The sequence below is a fragment of the Notolepis coatsorum genome (assembly GCF_963971535.1).
Source record: "Notolepis coatsorum genome assembly, chromosome: 5".
Classification (NCBI taxonomy): Eukaryota; Metazoa; Chordata; class Actinopteri; order Aulopiformes; family Paralepididae; genus Notolepis; species Notolepis coatsorum.
The window spans coordinates 18846150-18864148 of record NC_140169.1 but is presented as its reverse complement, the minus strand read 5'-3'; the positions used below and the strand labels follow the sequence as shown (position 1 = coordinate 18864148).

The following is a 17999-nucleotide window of genomic DNA, read 5'->3' as shown; positions in this document are numbered from 1 at the left end:
AATATAGTTTTAGGACTCGCAAGTTTCGCATTCTAAAACTATATCCATTGAATAAAGACCTGGCGCTGAAGGGGGATCAGCGCCCCCTGTTGCTGGCGGTCAATGTGTTAAGTGTGGGGTCGCCAAAAAAAAATCCTAAATAAAATGGGGTTGTGGTATAAAAAAGTTTGAGAGGAATGGTACAAGACAGTCTTTATAAATGTCCTACTGGTCCGTCATTTTGGGGTCATTAGACAAAAATTATTCGGATATAATAAATGTTTCTCCATTAGAGAGAGTTAACGTGTAATGTCACTTTGATTTCTGGCATGTTAGACGTGTTTCCTGGTATCGGATTTTAGTATCGATATTACCGATATTGTCTTTCAGCCTGGCATCGGCCTCCGTGCATCCCTAATTTAGAGCCACTTATTACAAATGTTCTTCTATCGCCAACATGTAGCCAAAATGAGGATCAACAAACGTATGTCGTGTTCTCAGCTGCTCTCGTCTCTCCAGGATCTGCTATAAGACTCCTTATGAAGTGCTTCATCTGCTTCCTCTGTGCTTCATGCTGGCTCTCTAGCTTCAACAAGGTCTTCTAATATCCATTTCTTCGTCTGCTAAGACGGGTGATTTCGAATTTTGAAGCAGCAATTTAAGAAAAGGAAAAAATCGCTTTGCATATCGGGTCACTGGACGTCTCGTAGCGCATCCGGTCATTTAGTGTTGGAAATGTGGCTCTTAAACAAAACATATGATTCTCCTGTAAAATATCACTTTACCTCTTCACCCCAAATGCAGACAAAATGACTGGTAAACGGGAATGAACAACACTGTTCATTTTCGCCATAGGAGGGATAACACTTGAAGACCTAGTACAATGTTATTCTCAGAGAAGCCCTCCTGTAGATGACCGTGACACCAGGCCAGCTCCAGGTGGATTTACCAAGGCTGCTACTGGTTAAGACTTTAACTAGGATCGGCATTCTAGAGCAGATTTAACAGCATGGTACAAATTGAACTGCTGGACAAATGACACTCACAGTCGATTTAAGATTATTAAAGAGTACATGAGCAGTTGCTGTAAGCAGCGTTTTAGAAGTGGACCCAGGTGCACGTTGACGTTGACGGAGGCAGGTTGAAGGTTAAAGTTTGAAGGTTTACTGACTACAAAAGGCAGGAACAAAACAAAAAACGGATAAGGTGACTACTCTTACTGGTGACAGGTTTTAGAGTTATAACACTAACAGGCATAGCAGGGAGACGACCAGACACTGACTGGACTGGGGGGCGACAGCATAAATGCATAATGGGGGTGACGAGTAGATGAAGACCAGCTGGTGAGGGACGGGGAGATTGGAACAACTGAGGATTTGTAGGGCGCTTTATAATTGTGGAGCAAATCTCAAAGCGCTACAGTGTAAAAGAACATGAAAGCTAGCAAGAGAGTAAAAAAAATAAAGAATATAAAATAAGGAAGAGAACACTAAAACTAGTAAAAGAGTAAAGAACATAAAATAAGAAGGGCTAAAACTAGTAAAAAAAATACATAAAATGTGTGGAGCTAAAGCTAGATAAAAATCAACAAAAGGCTCTATTAAAAGATGGGTTTTGAGGCCCGATCTCCCATGGTGCAGCGTTTGGTCCTTGGGCGCTGGAGGAGGTTTGCCTGGCCGGAGCGGAGATGTCATGTGGAGGACTGAGGGGTGATGAGTTATTTTATGGTAGAGCGGAGATAGATGAGCTGTGAAGATGAGCGTAAACGGGGGAAAGTAGAGGGTCGGCATTGCACTCAATCGATCCATTCAACAGGAAGCGATTTGCGACTGATCTCAAAACGAGATTAGATTCAAATGTATTGTTATGATACAGCACAAGTACAATACACCATCCAACCAGAGTGGATAAAGAATAAATATGCATGGAGAAAGGCTTAGCAAGCCTCAGCGCGCGAGCGCAAACACAAAAACACATGCACACACACACACGCACTGTATACGTTTGAAATGAATCGTTCCAGCAAAGTAGGCTTCTATTATTCAAATTACTTGTTTTATTGGGTATCATAGTAGTAAGTCCTACTGTAGAACATGACATATTAGCATGACATCTGATTTATTAATGCCAATACTGGACGACAAGCGCAATTGGCTCTTGACAAGTGTAAACTATGGATTAGTCGGTCACAGTTAACGTCGGCCCATTTAGCTCAACTGATTAGTGCGGCTGCCTGTGGATCCTATGGTCCCAGGTTCAAATCTCTCGGTTACACACGTTTTTTTATTTTAGTTAACCAACTACAAATTCATTCATTTATCCACTCTGGTTGGATGGTGTATTGTACTTGTGCTGTATAATGACAATACATTTTAATCGAATCTCATTTTGAAATCGCTACCTGTTGAGTGGATCAGCATGGTGCAATGCCAAACCCCCGAAGCTGTTTTATATATAGGGCACATTCTGCCACTGTCGTGTCCAAATGGTTGTGTTTACCTCAGCCTGAGTAACGCCCCCCGTTGATGACGGAGACGTGGAACGTTGGTTTTGCTTAAATAGGTGTAAACGCGGGCTGGTTCGCCAGAGAGCACCAAGGTTCAGAGGCTCCAGAACGGAGCTGGAGCTTGAACCGGAGCCCTGCCGGTGTGAAAGGGGCTTCTGAGGTCATTCTTCACACAAAGCCAAAATATGGAAGTCAATTATTTCAATAGACCTTTTGATGCCTCGACAAACAGTATGCAACTGTTACATTTTAGTTTCATTAACTCATGTATCTATCTTGCTGTGTGTGTATATCCTAATTCCAAACAGATAACCGTCAAGGGTTGAGCCATGGTGTAGCAAGCGTGTAGAAAGTGACAGTTATTCTTAATCCACCTCAGAGAGTTTCATCACAGCCTGCTGAGACAGAAAAGACACCACTGTGTTGCTGCTTTCTCTGATAGCAACACAGAGAGAGGGAGAGAGAGAGAGAGATAGAGAGAGAGAGAGAGAGAGAGAGAGAGAGCGAGAGAGAGATGCAACAAAGGTCATTAGCCAGATTTGTGCCCTCAGCGTAGTGAGTGTGTGATCTGTCCCCCTGTGTTGCTGTGTGCTCTCCAGAGTATTCCTCCAACCTTATCGCCACTTTGTAGACACTTGGTACACAGTTGGCAGCACGCTGTATGCCATTGATACACAGACCTGGGACCTGTCCTGTGTCCATTCTAGATACGGGTAATACGCATAGTTAAAACCATACACACAAACAATAACTTTGTTGGAAACCTGCTTGATATGACACTGGGTGTGTGTATACAGAGCGCACATACAAAGAGGATGGGTGCTTTGTCCTCCCACAGAATTTATAGTAGTGTTAGAGTAGTGTAGTTTGTTACCGTCCAAAGTGTTTTCAAACTGGCAAAAGGGCCACTACATCTTACAAATGTGTTGTGTTCCTATGAAGAGCGAGGACAGTGGATCAGGAGGTAGAGCACTCGTCTGGTAATCGGAAGGTTCCCGGTTTGATTCCAGCTCCTCCCGGCAGCGCGTTGAAGTGTCCTTGAGCAAGTTTCTTTATTAGTTGTCATACAGAAGTACAGAATACTTTTATACAAAATGCTTCTTTCTGTTACGCTCCAGAGACTGTGCTAGACAATAGGATAAGTATAAAATTTAATAAGTATAGCAAGTATAAAATTGAAGTCACGTACGTAGACACAAGTGTTCAGTATGTACAATGTTAAATGCAGAGTAGAAGTAACTGAGTTACCATACAATATACTATACAATATACTAATTACAATATACTATATAGTGCAAAGCAGAAATGGGATGAGGTACAATTTAGGTAAAATTTACAGTAAGGTGTACTGAGTTATTGGTTGTAGTGCAAATTCTTTGCCAATAAATATAAAGTGTGTTTAGGTGTTCTAAAGTGCGTAGAGTGGGTGCTGCAGTGAGTTCTTTTGTTTAAAGTGAGTGTGTGTGTGTGGATGTGTGTGCTGTGAGTGCTTTTGATGGTTGTTGCATAGTGTTATTGTTCGTTGAGCAACCTGATGGCCTGGGGATAGAAGCTTCTTCTGAGTCTTTCTGTGCTTGCCATGAGACTCCGGTATCGCTTGCCTGACCGCAGCAGTTCAAAGAGGCAGTTGTTTGGGTGGCTGGAGTCTTTGATAATTCTCTTAGCCTTACCCCTGCACCGCTTGTTGTAAATGTTCTGGAGAGTGGGAAGCCCCCCTCCAATTGTGCGTTCGGCTGAACGGGCCACTCTCTGTAGTCTGCTGCGGTCTTGTGCGGTGCTATTCCCAAACCAGGAGGTGATATTGCCAGTCAGGATGCTCTCTATTGTGCATGAGTAGAAGTTCTTAAGGATCTTCTGACTGACTTGGAACTTCCTTAGGCGCCTGAGGAAGTAGAGGCGTTGCCGTGCCTTCTTCACAACACTGTCAATGTGTGTGGTCCACGTCAAGTCCTCGGATATGTGGACTCCTAGGTACTTGAAACTGTTCACTCTCTCAACTGGTGCCCCGTCGATGCTGAGGGGGCTGTAGTCCCTGACCCCCGACCTCCTGAAGTCCACAATCATCTCTTTTGTTTTGCTGACGTTCAGGGAGAGGCAGTTCTCCTGACAACACTGCGACAGATTCTCTACCTCTTCCAGGTAGGCCCTCTCGTCGTTGGCAGAGATCAGGCCCACCACTACTGTGTCATCAGCAAATTTGATGATTGTGTTGTTGTTCTGCTGTGCCACACAGTCATGTGTGTACAGGGAGTAGAGGAGGGGACTCAGAACACAGCCCTGGGGGGCCCCTATGTTGAGCGTGATGGATGAGGAGGTGCAGTTGCCTGCTCTTACCACCTGGGGTCTACCCGTCAGGAAGTCCAAGACCCACTGGCAGAGGTCATAGTTCAAGCCCAGGTCCCTGAGCAAGACACTTAACCCCTAACTGCTCCCGATGAGCAGGTTGACACCTTGCATGGTCGCCTCTGCCGTCGGTGTGTTAGTGAATGTGAGGCATAAATTCTGAAGTGCTTTGGATAAAAGCTGTTCTATAAATGCAGCCCATCCCATCCAAGAGGCTGGACTGTTGAACAAGCTTCATGTTTTTTTTTTTTTTTTAACCTTCTCTTTCTCCAATTTTTCTCAGTTTTTCTCCCCGTCCCAATTTAGTCGTTGTGCCAATTCCCCCCCTCCCCTACCTGGCCGTTGTACGCATGTTCTCCTACGAGTCGGTACAAGGGCGTCCCGAAGCCGATCGCACGCTTCCTCCGATACGTGCGGCGACTGCCAGTGATGTCTTTTCACTTGGCAGCGAGGACTCTCATTGGTGAAGTGTAACGCGTGGGAGGGCACGCTATCTCCCCCAAGTCCTGCCCCCGCTGAGCAAGCGCAGAGACCTGACCTGTAGGCGTCGCTGTCCACAATGCCAGATTCCCACCCACCAGCTTCCCACCCCCTAATACTGTCAATTGTATTAGTATGAACGACCAGCCAAGCTGGTAGCAACACCTGAGAGCTGGGCTCGAACCCAACAAGCTTCATGTTTTATCACGGTTTATGTCTCGCTGGTTTGCCAAGTGAAACACAGGACCGCTTGGATTCTGGACTCTACTCTGCGTCTCATGCACCGCGTCGTAGGCTAGGGTTAAAGTAAGGGTGGGTTTTATACACGCTAGGAAACACCTGGACTGATGCTTTGTTTATTCAGACCTTTTTCAGCCCAAACATGTATGGTTATTTATCTATTTTTTTCTCAACTTAACAATATTTGGGCAAATGACTCCATTTAAAGAGCAGGATGCAGAGGAATGTAGTGGTTTGAGGATCACCTCGTTGCTTTCTGGTCTCAGACTGTGACTTCTGTCTCCTCAGGTACCAATACTTTCTCCAGATCAAGCAGGATATATTAACTGGAAGGTGAGTGTTTGTTTTATTTGTCTTGTATTTAGACTGGGATGAACTGCTACGTTTTTGCGTCATATGGCCTAAAAACACTGTTATGCTATTTCTGGGGAAACGTTTATTTGTACCCGTACATATACAAGCTTATTGAGCTTCAAAGACATAGATTACAGCAAGACTAGTTTTCGTTTCATTTTTTCAATAAAAATAATATATTTAATATATATATATATATATATATTATATTTTCTTTCTGCTTCTTTCTTGGCAATGAAAAGAAAAAAATAAATGCTTATTCTACGTCCATGAAACAACTAAAGAATGTTACTGTGGTGACATTGGTCCGTTTTGTCTGTCTACGTCTGTTCTTAATGCATTTTGAGGAGTATCCGTTCGTCGGACAGGGTTGACGTCGTGTCTGCTTAGACGGACAGAAAAGTCCAGAGAGGGTGAACTCTTGGAGCTGAAGAATACGTTACCGTCCAGCTTCTGCCAAGGCACCATTACGTTGGGTCCCGATTTAAAATAATTAGTTTCCGTCAAATTTTGATCCGTTCAGCAACCAATCAATGTAGCCACAGACTAATCTTCTATTATTATTATTATTATTATTATTATTATTATTATTATTATTATTATTATTATTATTATTATTATTATTATTATTATTATTATTATTATTATTATTATTATTATTAGTAGTATTATAATATAGTACTCACCACTAGTCCTGGCTCACTGGAATGCTTCCTGTTCAAATCAAAGACTCTAATGGCTTTCCTATTGATCCAACAAGTTGAATGAACTCTGTGTGTGTGTGTGTGTCTTCCACAGATTGCCCTGTCCGCACAACACAGCCGCACTCCTGGCCTCGTACGCTGTTCAGTGTAAGTGCTGCTCCCTCGATACACACGCACACACCCACTCAAGTTGGCCTATTCATTAGGTCTCTCTTTAGCTACACACACCCTTTAATGTAATGCCTGTGGTTGTTCCAGTGCATTTAGAATTTACACCTCAAGCCCATTAGCTTCCTATTAGGGTTTGGGGGGATATCTGATACTATAGCACCAGTGTGATAGAGCCTAGGTCATGGCTTGAATTATTCACCGTGAGTAAGTGAGAAATGGCCCTCGCTAGCTGGGATTTGAAAAAAGAAAAAGTTTAAATGGCAACCAAATAGTCATATTAGAGTAATTCCAAGAATCCTTTAGTTTCATCTCTGATTACCAGATGCTGTTACATTCTGTGATAGTAAGCAACGCACTGATTATACCTTTTGACTGCTGATACCTTAGCGCTAAACCTTTGTCTGATACTTAGTGCTAAACTTTAAGGACTCCCATGCTCCATCTTAGTGTTAAACTTTAAGGACTCCCATACTGAGTCTTAGTGTTAAACTTTAAGGACCGTCCCATACTGAGTCTTAGTGTTAAACTTTAAGGCCTGTCCCATACTGAGTCTTGGTGTTAAACTTTAAGGCCTGTCCCATACTGAGTCTTAGTGTTAAACTTTAAGGACTGTCCCATACTGAGTCTTAGTGTTAAACTTTAAGGACTGTCCCATACTGAGTCTTAGTGTTAAACTTTAAGGACTCCCATACTGAGTCTTAGTGTTAAACTTTAAGGACCGTCCCATACTGAGTCTTAGTGTTAAACTTTAAGGCCTGTCCCATACTGAGTCTTGGTGTTAAACTTTAAGGCCTGTCCCATACTGAGTCTTAGTGTTAAACTTTAAGGCCTGTCCCATACTGAGTCTTAGTGTTAAACTTTAAGGACTGTCCCATACTGAGTCTTAGTGTTAAACTTTAAGGCCTGTCCCATACTGAGTCTTGGTGTTAAACTTTAAGGCCTGTCCCATACTGAGTCTTGGTGTTAAACTTTAAGGCCTGTCCCATACTGAGTCTTAGTGTTAAACTTTAAGGCCTGTCCCATACTGAGTCTTGGTGTTAAACTTTAAGGCCTGTCCCATACTGAGTCTTGGTGTTAAACTTTAAGGCCTGTCCCATACTGAGTCTTAGTGTTAAACTTTAAGGCCTGTCCCATACTGAGTCTTGGTGTTAAACTTTAAGGCCTGTCCCATACTGAGTCTTAGTGTTAAACTTTAAGGCCTGTCCCATACTGAGTCTTAGTGCTACAGTTTAAGGATCGTCTACGTCTCATACTGAGACCCAATACATTTGTTTTACTGAACATATAGACTTAGACATTATTCTGCGGTCATTTGACAAAGATGATTGAGATATAATCTGTTATCTCTGTTAGACATCGTTCTACTGTATGTGTAAAAAATGCAGAAAATCAAGTGGCTTTGCTTTGTTTCCTGACATGATTTACACACGGCTCTGCTTTTAGTATCGATACTCTATTATAGCTTGGAATGTCCTGGTATCACTGTGTCCCTTGTTTGTTTGGTTGTCTAGAGAACACTGTTCCATACAGTAGGCTATTACTCTACGAGCCTGCATCAAAAAGTGAAAGAACCACTGACCGTACTCAATACTGACCTACTGTAGCCTAGTCAGCCGGAGCTATGCTGCTGATTGTGTCTTTAGCAATTAGCATCGTCTAGCCCGAGGTCTTCCCATCTAGAAGTTTAAGTCCAATTTTGTGGAAGCGAGCAGCTCTGTAGGCTGACTTGGGACCAGCGCTGTTGGAGCACAACAGTTGCTCGAGGTGACAAGTTCAATTCATCTGTGTTGTTCTCTCTTCTGCTCTGATTCCTTGATGTTTGAATAACATGTTCTGAAAAAATAATTCTGGGCTGGATGAGACCGGCCCTAATGAAGCGTGAAATTACACCCCTTGTGAGGACATCAAAGTCTACCCCTCTTCTTATAAGCTCCCATACTTATTGGCTAACGACTAAGTCCTGACCCAATATTCTACATAACACAATATTCCCCCTGACCTAATTTGTTCTTTGTCATTGACCTTGTCGGGACATCCGTGGGCCCTCTCTGGGCTCCTGGGCCACCAGTTGTGAATCGGTGTGCACGGGCCAGCGATGTAGCAAAGTAATAGCGTTTAGCCCCGGCTCTAATCTGATCTGGGATCTGGTGATTTAGCTGTTCGCCCGGGGTTCTGCTGACTGGACCCTATGGCATCATATTGACTTGAATAATGACTGCTGACAAGCTGACCTGCCTGCCTATAGTATGTCTGGCTGTCTGACTGTCTGGATGTCTGCCTACTGTATGTCTGTCAGGCTGCCTGTCTGTCTATCTATCTTCACTATAATACCTACTCTCTTTCTCTCTCTCTCTCTCCCCCCTCTCTCTTTCTCTGTATATTTCCATCCTATGTACATACAGCATGTTTCTGTTTCATACGCAATCTCTCACAAATAGACACAAACACACTCACTCCTCTCTTCCTGCATCCCCATCGCTTTCTTCCTCTCTCGTTATCTCTTCCTGCCTCTCTCGCTCTCTTGTTATCTCTCTCTCTCTCTCTCTATCTCTATCTCTATCTCTATCTCTCTCTCTATCTCTCTCTCTCTATCTCTCTCTCTCTCTCTCTATCTCTCTCTCTCTGGGCATTTCATGGGGAGTTTCACTATATAGGTCACAGAAGAGATTTTAACTAGACATCCAACATAATGCTAGACATAGTCCTGGGCGATATATCGTGAACCTCGATTCGATCGATATTTTATTAATGCTCGGTATGGAAAGGTTCATACATAAATCTTTTCTAAATCTTAGTTTTCACACAAGATTCCGTTGCTCTTGCTTTTCATTTTACGCGGCAGCGCTCCTTCCTTGTTGTGTGTAGGCAACAAGGAAGAGGCGGAGACTCCACCCCTGCCTCTGAGTAGCTCTTGCAGGTGAACATGGCCGAGAAAGATTAAGATGTGAGCAGGACTGAATTAGTTCCAAAAAAAAGACACGTAACGTGTATCAATTTGCAACTCGTATCTCGGTTCTAATGTTTTTATTTGTTTTCGGAGTCCTTCTTATTCCACTGTATAAATGGGAATCATGTTCTTGGCTATATGGAACGAGATTTCTGACGTTATCTCTCCCCATTTGGTACTCGTCCTCTCGGACCTCTCATAATGGGAGGAGCTGAACATAGATTATGTTATGGCGCTTTTCCACTGCATGGTACTTACTCGACTCGACTCTACTCTGCCTTTTTGGTTTTCCATTGCCGAAATTTGTGGATGGTACCTGGTACCGGGTACTTTTTTTAGTACCTGCTTTGTTGAGGTTCCAAGCCGGTAGAAGGGGTACATTAGCATTCATTATTCGTTAGCAGCAAGAACAAAGTGCAATAAACAAAAAAATATACATTCACAGTGTATTCTGCCTCACTTATTGATGAAACAAAACCAACAGCAACACAATTGACCACCAAGAACAAAGGGTTTAGTCTCACAAAAAGATAGCTAATTATGTTAGCTTATGTGCTAATGTGACTGGGATTTCCCATTATAACCGTTAGCATTGCGGCTAGCATGCATTAGCTAATAAGGCACTGGTTTCATAGCTAGCTTCGATATGTGTGTGTGTGTAGTGTTGAAGGTGGCGTCATGGCGCCCTATGAAACGAACGAAGGACCAGGTACCACTACCAATATCAAGTAGTCGAGTCAAGTAGGTACCATGCTGTGGAAAAGCGGCATTAGTGAAGTTTGTTTGGCTGAAGTTACAACATCTTCATCTTTGTCGCAACATCTTACAGACTTATTATTTATTTTTCTTTAATTATTAACTTCACTGTATTTACAATTTTGATTATTGTAGAAGAGCATACCTTCAAGAGTTATTTTGCACAAATTAGCAAATTTGTAATAAGGCCCCTATCCTGCTTGCTACAATGGCTTCTTTTATTTTTTGACTATTATATTTTTTAAATACCTTCAGGAAAAAGGTCTTTATTTCTTTGTGATGATTATAATTGTTAAATAAACATTCTGGTTTATAACATAAATCAATTTGGTCTGGTTCAGTTTTATACAGGAATATTATTTATAAACTTTAATACGATAAATATCGAGTCATATCGAATATCGACATTATGCAAAAAAAATATTGTGATATCAAATTTAGGCCATATCGCCCAGCACTAGCTACACACACACACACACACACACACACACACACACACACACACACACACACACACACACACACACACACACACATACACACACACACAATAGTGGCTCTACCCTTATCCCCATTGTCACTTAGCTCAATGTCAGGCCAGATTACGAAGATAAATGTTTGCTTTGAGAGAAGCCGCTTGAAACAGCTGTTGAGCTGTTAACTTGGTTAGTGTAGCTGAGCCTAAGTGGTGGAGCTGATCACATTAGATCCATAGGAAGCCTTTTTGTACGACACAGAAAAGATCCCCCTTTCAGAGGAAAAAACAACCTCATTAATCAAACACAAACTATCTTGTCCTCGGAAGTAACACCGCTTTATATAAGAAGGTGCTAAGATGTGTAATAATAATTTGATAGTATTCTGTAATGTACTTTACTTACATAGTCAGTTAGAGGTGCAGCGAGTAGGCAATCTCACCATCTGATTTCGATCCTTATGTGAATCTATTTGTCTCCATGGTGGTACTGTAGGTGAGGACTTAGACCTCTACACTACCCAGCCACCCCAGTGCTTAGACCTCTGCACTACCCAGCCATACCAGTGCTTAGACCTCTACACTACCCAGCCACTCCACACCAGTGCTTACTGCTTAGACCTCTACACTACCCAGCCACTCCAATCCAGTGCTTAGACCTCTACACTACCCAGCCACCACAGTGCTTAGACCTCTACACTACCCAGCCACTCCAGTGCATAGACCTCTACACTACCCAGCCACACCAGTGCTTAGACCTCTACACTACCCAGCCACTCCAGTACTTAGACCTCTACACTACCCAGCCACTTCAGTACTTAGACCTCTACACTACCCAGCCACACCAGTGCTTAGACCTCTACACTACCCAGCCACTTCAGTGCTTAGACCTCTACACTACCCAGCCACACCAGTGCTTAGACCTCTACACTACCCAGCCACTCCAGTGCTTGGACCTCTACACTACCCAGCCACCACAGTGCTTAGACCTCTACACTACCCAGCCACTCCAGTGCTTAGACCTCTACACTACCCAGCCACTCCAGTGCTTAGACCTCTACACTACCCAGCCACTCCAGTACTTAGACCTCTACACTACCCAGCCACTCCAGTGCTTAGACCTCTACACTACCCAGCCACACCAGTGCTTAGACCTCTACACTACCCAGCCACACCAGTGCTTAGACCTCTACACTACCCAGCCACACCAGTGCTTAGACCTCTACACTACCCAGCCACTCCAGTGCTTAGACCTCTACACTACCCAGCCACTCCAGTGCTTAGACCTCTACACTACCCAGCCGCAACAGTGGCATTTTTGATGGTTTTCCTCTGGAGCTAAAATGACATCAGCAGTAGGCTTGTTCAGAGTAGCTTCTCTGGTCAATATGGGTCATCTCCAGGCCAGTGGGGTGCAGTGTTGGTAGCAGTTACATGACCTCATTTCAACAACATTCACCCACTAGCCAGTGAGACAATAGCTCTGAGAATTCAAATGAGTGGTTCTTTCATCTGAAGCCCATGTGAAATATACTAACATGATGGATGAAATCAAACAATTATTCATAAATGGTAAGGCAAACATACTGTGCTTCTCAGAAACTAAGCTTGACGATTCTGTAAAAGATCCAGAGATAGAGATTGAGAACTACTCAATAATCAGGAATGATAGGAACAAACATGGAGGTGGTGTCTGTATGTACATACACAAAGACACCAAATTCATCAACAGAAATTACCTGAATCATGCATCAATTGAAACTGTATGGGTGGAAATCCTATTCGAAAGGGCGAAATCCCTACTGGTTGGCTCAATCTACAGACCGCCAGATCATAGTGGCTTTTATGATACACTTGACGGGTGTTTAGCTGGAGTTGAGGATGTAGACAAAATTCTTATTGGAGACTGGAACACGGATATGCAACGAAAAGATGCACCCGTCTTCAAGTCATTCAGTAGGCTTTGTGATCTGCACGGCCTCAGCCAGCTAATCACCCAACCCACACGTGTATGTGAATCAACTCAGACTACCATTGACCTCATCCTGACCTCCGACAAGTCCAAGATCTCCAATAAAGGGGTTATAGCATGCGGGTTAAGTGATCATTATATGATATTCTGTACCCGAAAAAAACTAAAACTAAAGGCTGGCTGCCACAAAACAGTCACCTCTAGAGACCTCAAAACTTACTCTAGCGAGGCCTTTAACCTTGAACTGGAGAGTCTGGACTGGTCAGATGAACTCAATGGTACACTGGTTGAAGAAACATGGCTTGGTTTCAAAACCAAATTTTCAACAATACTAAACGACATGGCCCCCCTAAGAACCACCAGGGTAAAAAATCACGCTGAGCCGTGGATGCACTCCGAAATACTGGCTGCTATGAAAACCAGAGACAAAAAATGCTCTGAGTTTCGTAAAAGTCAGTCAAAGCTTACCAAAAGCACGAGCAGTGAACTCCAAGCCCACGTGACTGAACTCAAACTAGAAAGAAACAGACTAAGAAACGACGTAAACTCCATGATCAAAACTGCAAAAAAGAATTTCATCAATGACAAAACGGAGGAAAACAAAAACAAACCACGTGAACTTTGGAAATTACTCAATAATCAACTAGGATGCAGTAAAAAACTTAAAACCAGATTCTCAAACATAAACATAAAAACGGACAACACGCTCATCACAGACAAGCTGGATGTAGCCAATTACTTAAACATTTTCTTCACAAACATAGCCACAACACTGGTAAACACTGGCCATGACAACATCCCCTCCAAATTCCTCAGAGACTCAGCAGCCGCCATCACCCCAGTCATCACACGCATAATAAACCTCTCCATAAAACAGGGACACGTCCCCAAGGACTTCAAAATTGCGAGGGTGACCCCTCTGCACAAAAAGGGCAGCAAATTAGACCCAGGCAACTACCGCCCTGTTTCTATTCTCACCTCCATCTCGAAAGTCATGGAAAAAATAGTCTACGAACCGGTCGAAAAGTACCTAGCGGAAAAAAATCTAATCTACGAATTCCAATCTGGCTTCAGAACATCCCACTCCACTGACACATGCCTTCTCTATTTGAACAACCACATCAAACAAGAGGTGGACGCGGGCAAATACTGCGGCATGGTCATGCTGGACCTACAAAAGGCCTTCGACACTGTCAATCACTCCATTCTGATTGACAAGCTAAAAGCAATTGGTTTTGATAGTCTATCAGTGAGCTGGATGCAATCCTACCTTGAGGGGAGGGAACAGATGGTGGAGGTAAACGGTACCCTATCCCCCCCCTCACAGTGAGCTGTGGTGTTCCACAAGGAAGCATACTAGGACCGCTACTGTTCCTAATTTATGCAAATGACATGTCGTCAGCTTGTGACTGCAACTTGTTCCTGTTTGCGGACGACTCAGCCCTGCTGGTCTCTGACAAGAACAAGTTACAGGTTGAAAAAACCCTCAGCTCGGAACTAGGCAAAATCTGCATATGGCTCGCTGATAACAAACTATCATTACACATGGGCAAAACAGAGTCCATTCTCTTCGGTTCAAATAACAAACTCAGCAAGACCGACGGCTTCTCAGTTACAGTGGGTGACAATATTGTCACAAGGAAAGATGAAATTACCTACCTGGGTTCCATCCTAGAGGCTAATCTCTCCTGTGACAAAATGGCATCCAATGTAATAAAAAAAAGTCAACCAACGAACTCTATTCTTGTACCGGATCGCCTCTCTGGTAAACAAGAATACCCTGAAGACTCTGGCAGGAGCACTCATTCAAGGGTACTACGACTATGCTTGCACCTCATGGTACCAAAGCACCTCAAAGGCGCTAAAAACAAAATTACAAACATCTCAAAACAAACTGGTCAGACTACTGCTTGACCTTACTCCTAGAACCCACCTCACCCCTGCCCACTTTGACAACCTAGGATGGCTTAGAGTAGACGACAGAGTACAGCAACTTGCAATGGGCCTGGTCTACAAGATACACTACACGACCAAGGTACCCATGTACATGTCAAAATACTTCCCAAAGGTCAGTGAATACCACGATCACAACACCAGAGGGAGCTCCACAAATCATGTTAAACCCAGATTCGGCTCAAACAAGGGACTAAACACGTTTCGCAATTATGCCACATCAATGTGGAACGCCCTACCCAAAACTGTAAAGGAATGTGAATCACTACCCACTTTCAAAACCACTCTCAAGGGACACCTACGGGAGACTGCAATTCGAAACTGGCCCCTGTAAATGTCCTAACCCAACCCCCTCCAATGTACAGTAATTTACCTAGTATGGTTTTGTCAATATTCCAATGTACAATTGTGCTTGTTTGTACAGTGTGTCCCCCCCCCAATGTACAGTTTTGCTTGTTTATACAATGTTTCTCCCCCCCAACCACCTCTAATGTAAATTACCCTAGTATGGTTGTCAATATCCCAATGTACCCAACCCCCCCCCACACAACCCCACCCAACCTCCTCCAATGTACAGTTTCTACGTCAAATGTATATACTCCCTTTTCTTGACTCTTTTTGTATCACAAACCGTACTGTATTTGCAAATCTGGTATGTCATAAATGTATAGATGTAGCAGTACTGTCTTATCTGTATGTCATGTATGTCATATATGTCCTGATGAATTGAAAATGGGGGACCCTGATGTAAACAAGACGAAAGTCTTTCTCTGGTCTGCATCCCCTTAACAATTGTGTGTATTGAGCTGTACTGTATTGTACCCATTCTGCAATCTGTTAATAAAGTTTTCAATCAATCAATCAAAACATGCTTCATCTGAAGCCCATGTGAAATATACTGACATGCTTCATCTGAAGCCCATGTGAAATATACTAACATGCTTCATGTGAAGCCCATGTGAAACATACTAACATGCTTCATCTGAAGCCCATGTGAAACATACTAACATGCTTCATCTGGAACTCATTTGTTTAATCCCTGTAGATTATTTTATTTTGATCAATCAAATATTCTTTAGGAAGATGATGCTCTGGGACATAGGCACATACAAACATACACACACACACACCACATCATGCTAAGGCTTTACTTTACTGCTTCCAATCGTCTGATGTAATTGACTGATTGCATTGGAAACATCTAGTCTCATCTAGTATTATCAAATGCTTCAACATAGTCTACATTGTTAGATAAGATAAGATAAAAATCAATTGTCATCACAACGACAATACAACGAAAAGCATCTAACCAGAGTGCAAATGTAACAGTAAAGTGCATTAACAATATACAATGTGCAAGTAAGTAAGTAAGTAAGTAAGTATTTATAAGTACCACAAGTGATAATATGTGATATTATACTGAGTAATACATGCTAAACTGACATACTACTACAGTATCATTATGTACAGTGATACAAGGCAGTTGTATGAATGAATGAATGAATTTATTCACACACACACACACACACACACACACACACACACACACACACACACACACAATACATTACATGATACAAGTAGTAGTAGTAGTTTATTTTTTTCAGTCATCAAAAAAAAAAGTACAATATACATCATCATTTATCAATATTTGATTGTTTACAGTGACTGAAAAAGGTACAGACTGAAGCATAGTGCTTATATGTGCCTGTCCTATATTCTTACCAAAAAAAAAAAAAAAAAAAACTTTTTTTTTTAACTCCAAAACAGTATTATAAAGAAAAGAAGTTTTTCACCCTTGTAGTTTTTCAAAATTTTGCATTAAAAAAAAAAAAAAAAAAAAAATGTAGATTCCAAAACAGTATTCTAAAAGAAAAAACAAAACAAAACAGTGTTATTCACCCTTGTATTTTTCAAAAATTGCTTTACAAACCTTTTTCTTAAAAACCAAAATCGAATTACTCATTCTTAACTGTATATCCGCATTGTTCCACAAGTTAACCCCAATAATAGAAATACACCTCCTTTTAATCCCTTTCTTAGCTTTCTGAACAGTAAATTTACAAATATCTCTCAAATCATATTTTATTTCATGTGTTGAAAAAAACCTTTGCACCCCACCTGGGAGTAACTTTGCTTTAGCTCTGTACATTATTTGCATATTTTATAGTAAACCAAATCATTAAATTTCATAATATGAGACTTTATAAACAATGGATTTGTGTGTTCATAGTAACCAGCCTTGAAAAAGTTCCGAATGGCCCGCTTTTGCAGTACGACTATTGGATTTACTGTATTTTTAAATGTCGACCCCCATACTTCCACACAGTAAGAAATGTAAGGAAGTATAAGTGAGCAGTAAATTATGTGCAAGGCTTTGTAGTTTAATATATCCTTACATTTATACAATATTGCTACTGACTTAGATATTTTTCCTTGAATATAGTTAACATGTTGTTTCCATGTTAATTTCTGGTCAATAACTACCCCTAGAAATTTTATCTCAAAAACTCTTTCTATTTTTACATCACATATTTTAACTCTATCTCCCCCTCTATTTCTTTTCGATTTCCAAAAACTTCATGGTGGTTGTAGTCCATTGGATGTCCTTTTTTTGTCACAGCAGCTCACAAATCTTGCTACTGTGTGAAATACAACACTATGCACATTGTTGTATTTCACCCAGTAGGTATGGGAGTTTTGCGTTATTTTCCACGTTTTCAAAATCTTTGGGTTTTTTGTGGGAAGCATGTCTCTGATGTCTTGGTATAGTGGGTTTTCCTTGAATATAGTTAACATGTTGTTTCCATGTTAATTTCTGGTCAATAACTACCCCTAGAAATTTTATCTCAAACTCTTTCTATTTTTACATCACATATTTTAACTCTATCTCCCCCTCTATTTCTTTTCGATTTCCAAAAACCATAAATTTAGTTTTCTTAATATTGAGAGACAATTTATTAACATCAAACCAAGTTTTGAGAGTTTCAAGCTCTCTTTCAATATCAGGCAAAAGTTCCTTTAAATTACTTCCTGAGCAATATAAATTTGTATCATCTGCAAAAATAACAAACTTTAACAGTTCAGCAACATTGCACATATCATTAATATAAAGTATA

The 17999-nt window shown here is 41.7% G+C and overlaps 1 protein-coding gene across 1 annotated transcript in view; it reads left to right on the top strand.

The window, feature by feature from the left end:
- ptpn4a (protein tyrosine phosphatase non-receptor type 4a) overlaps positions 1-17999 on the top strand; it is a 331217-nt gene that overhangs the window by 220006 nt on the left and 93212 nt on the right. Inside the window, 2 exon segments of the mRNA XM_084314028.1 lie at positions 5837-5881; positions 6701-6753. Coding sequence (XP_084170154.1) covers positions 5837-5881; positions 6701-6753 — 98 coding nt within the window.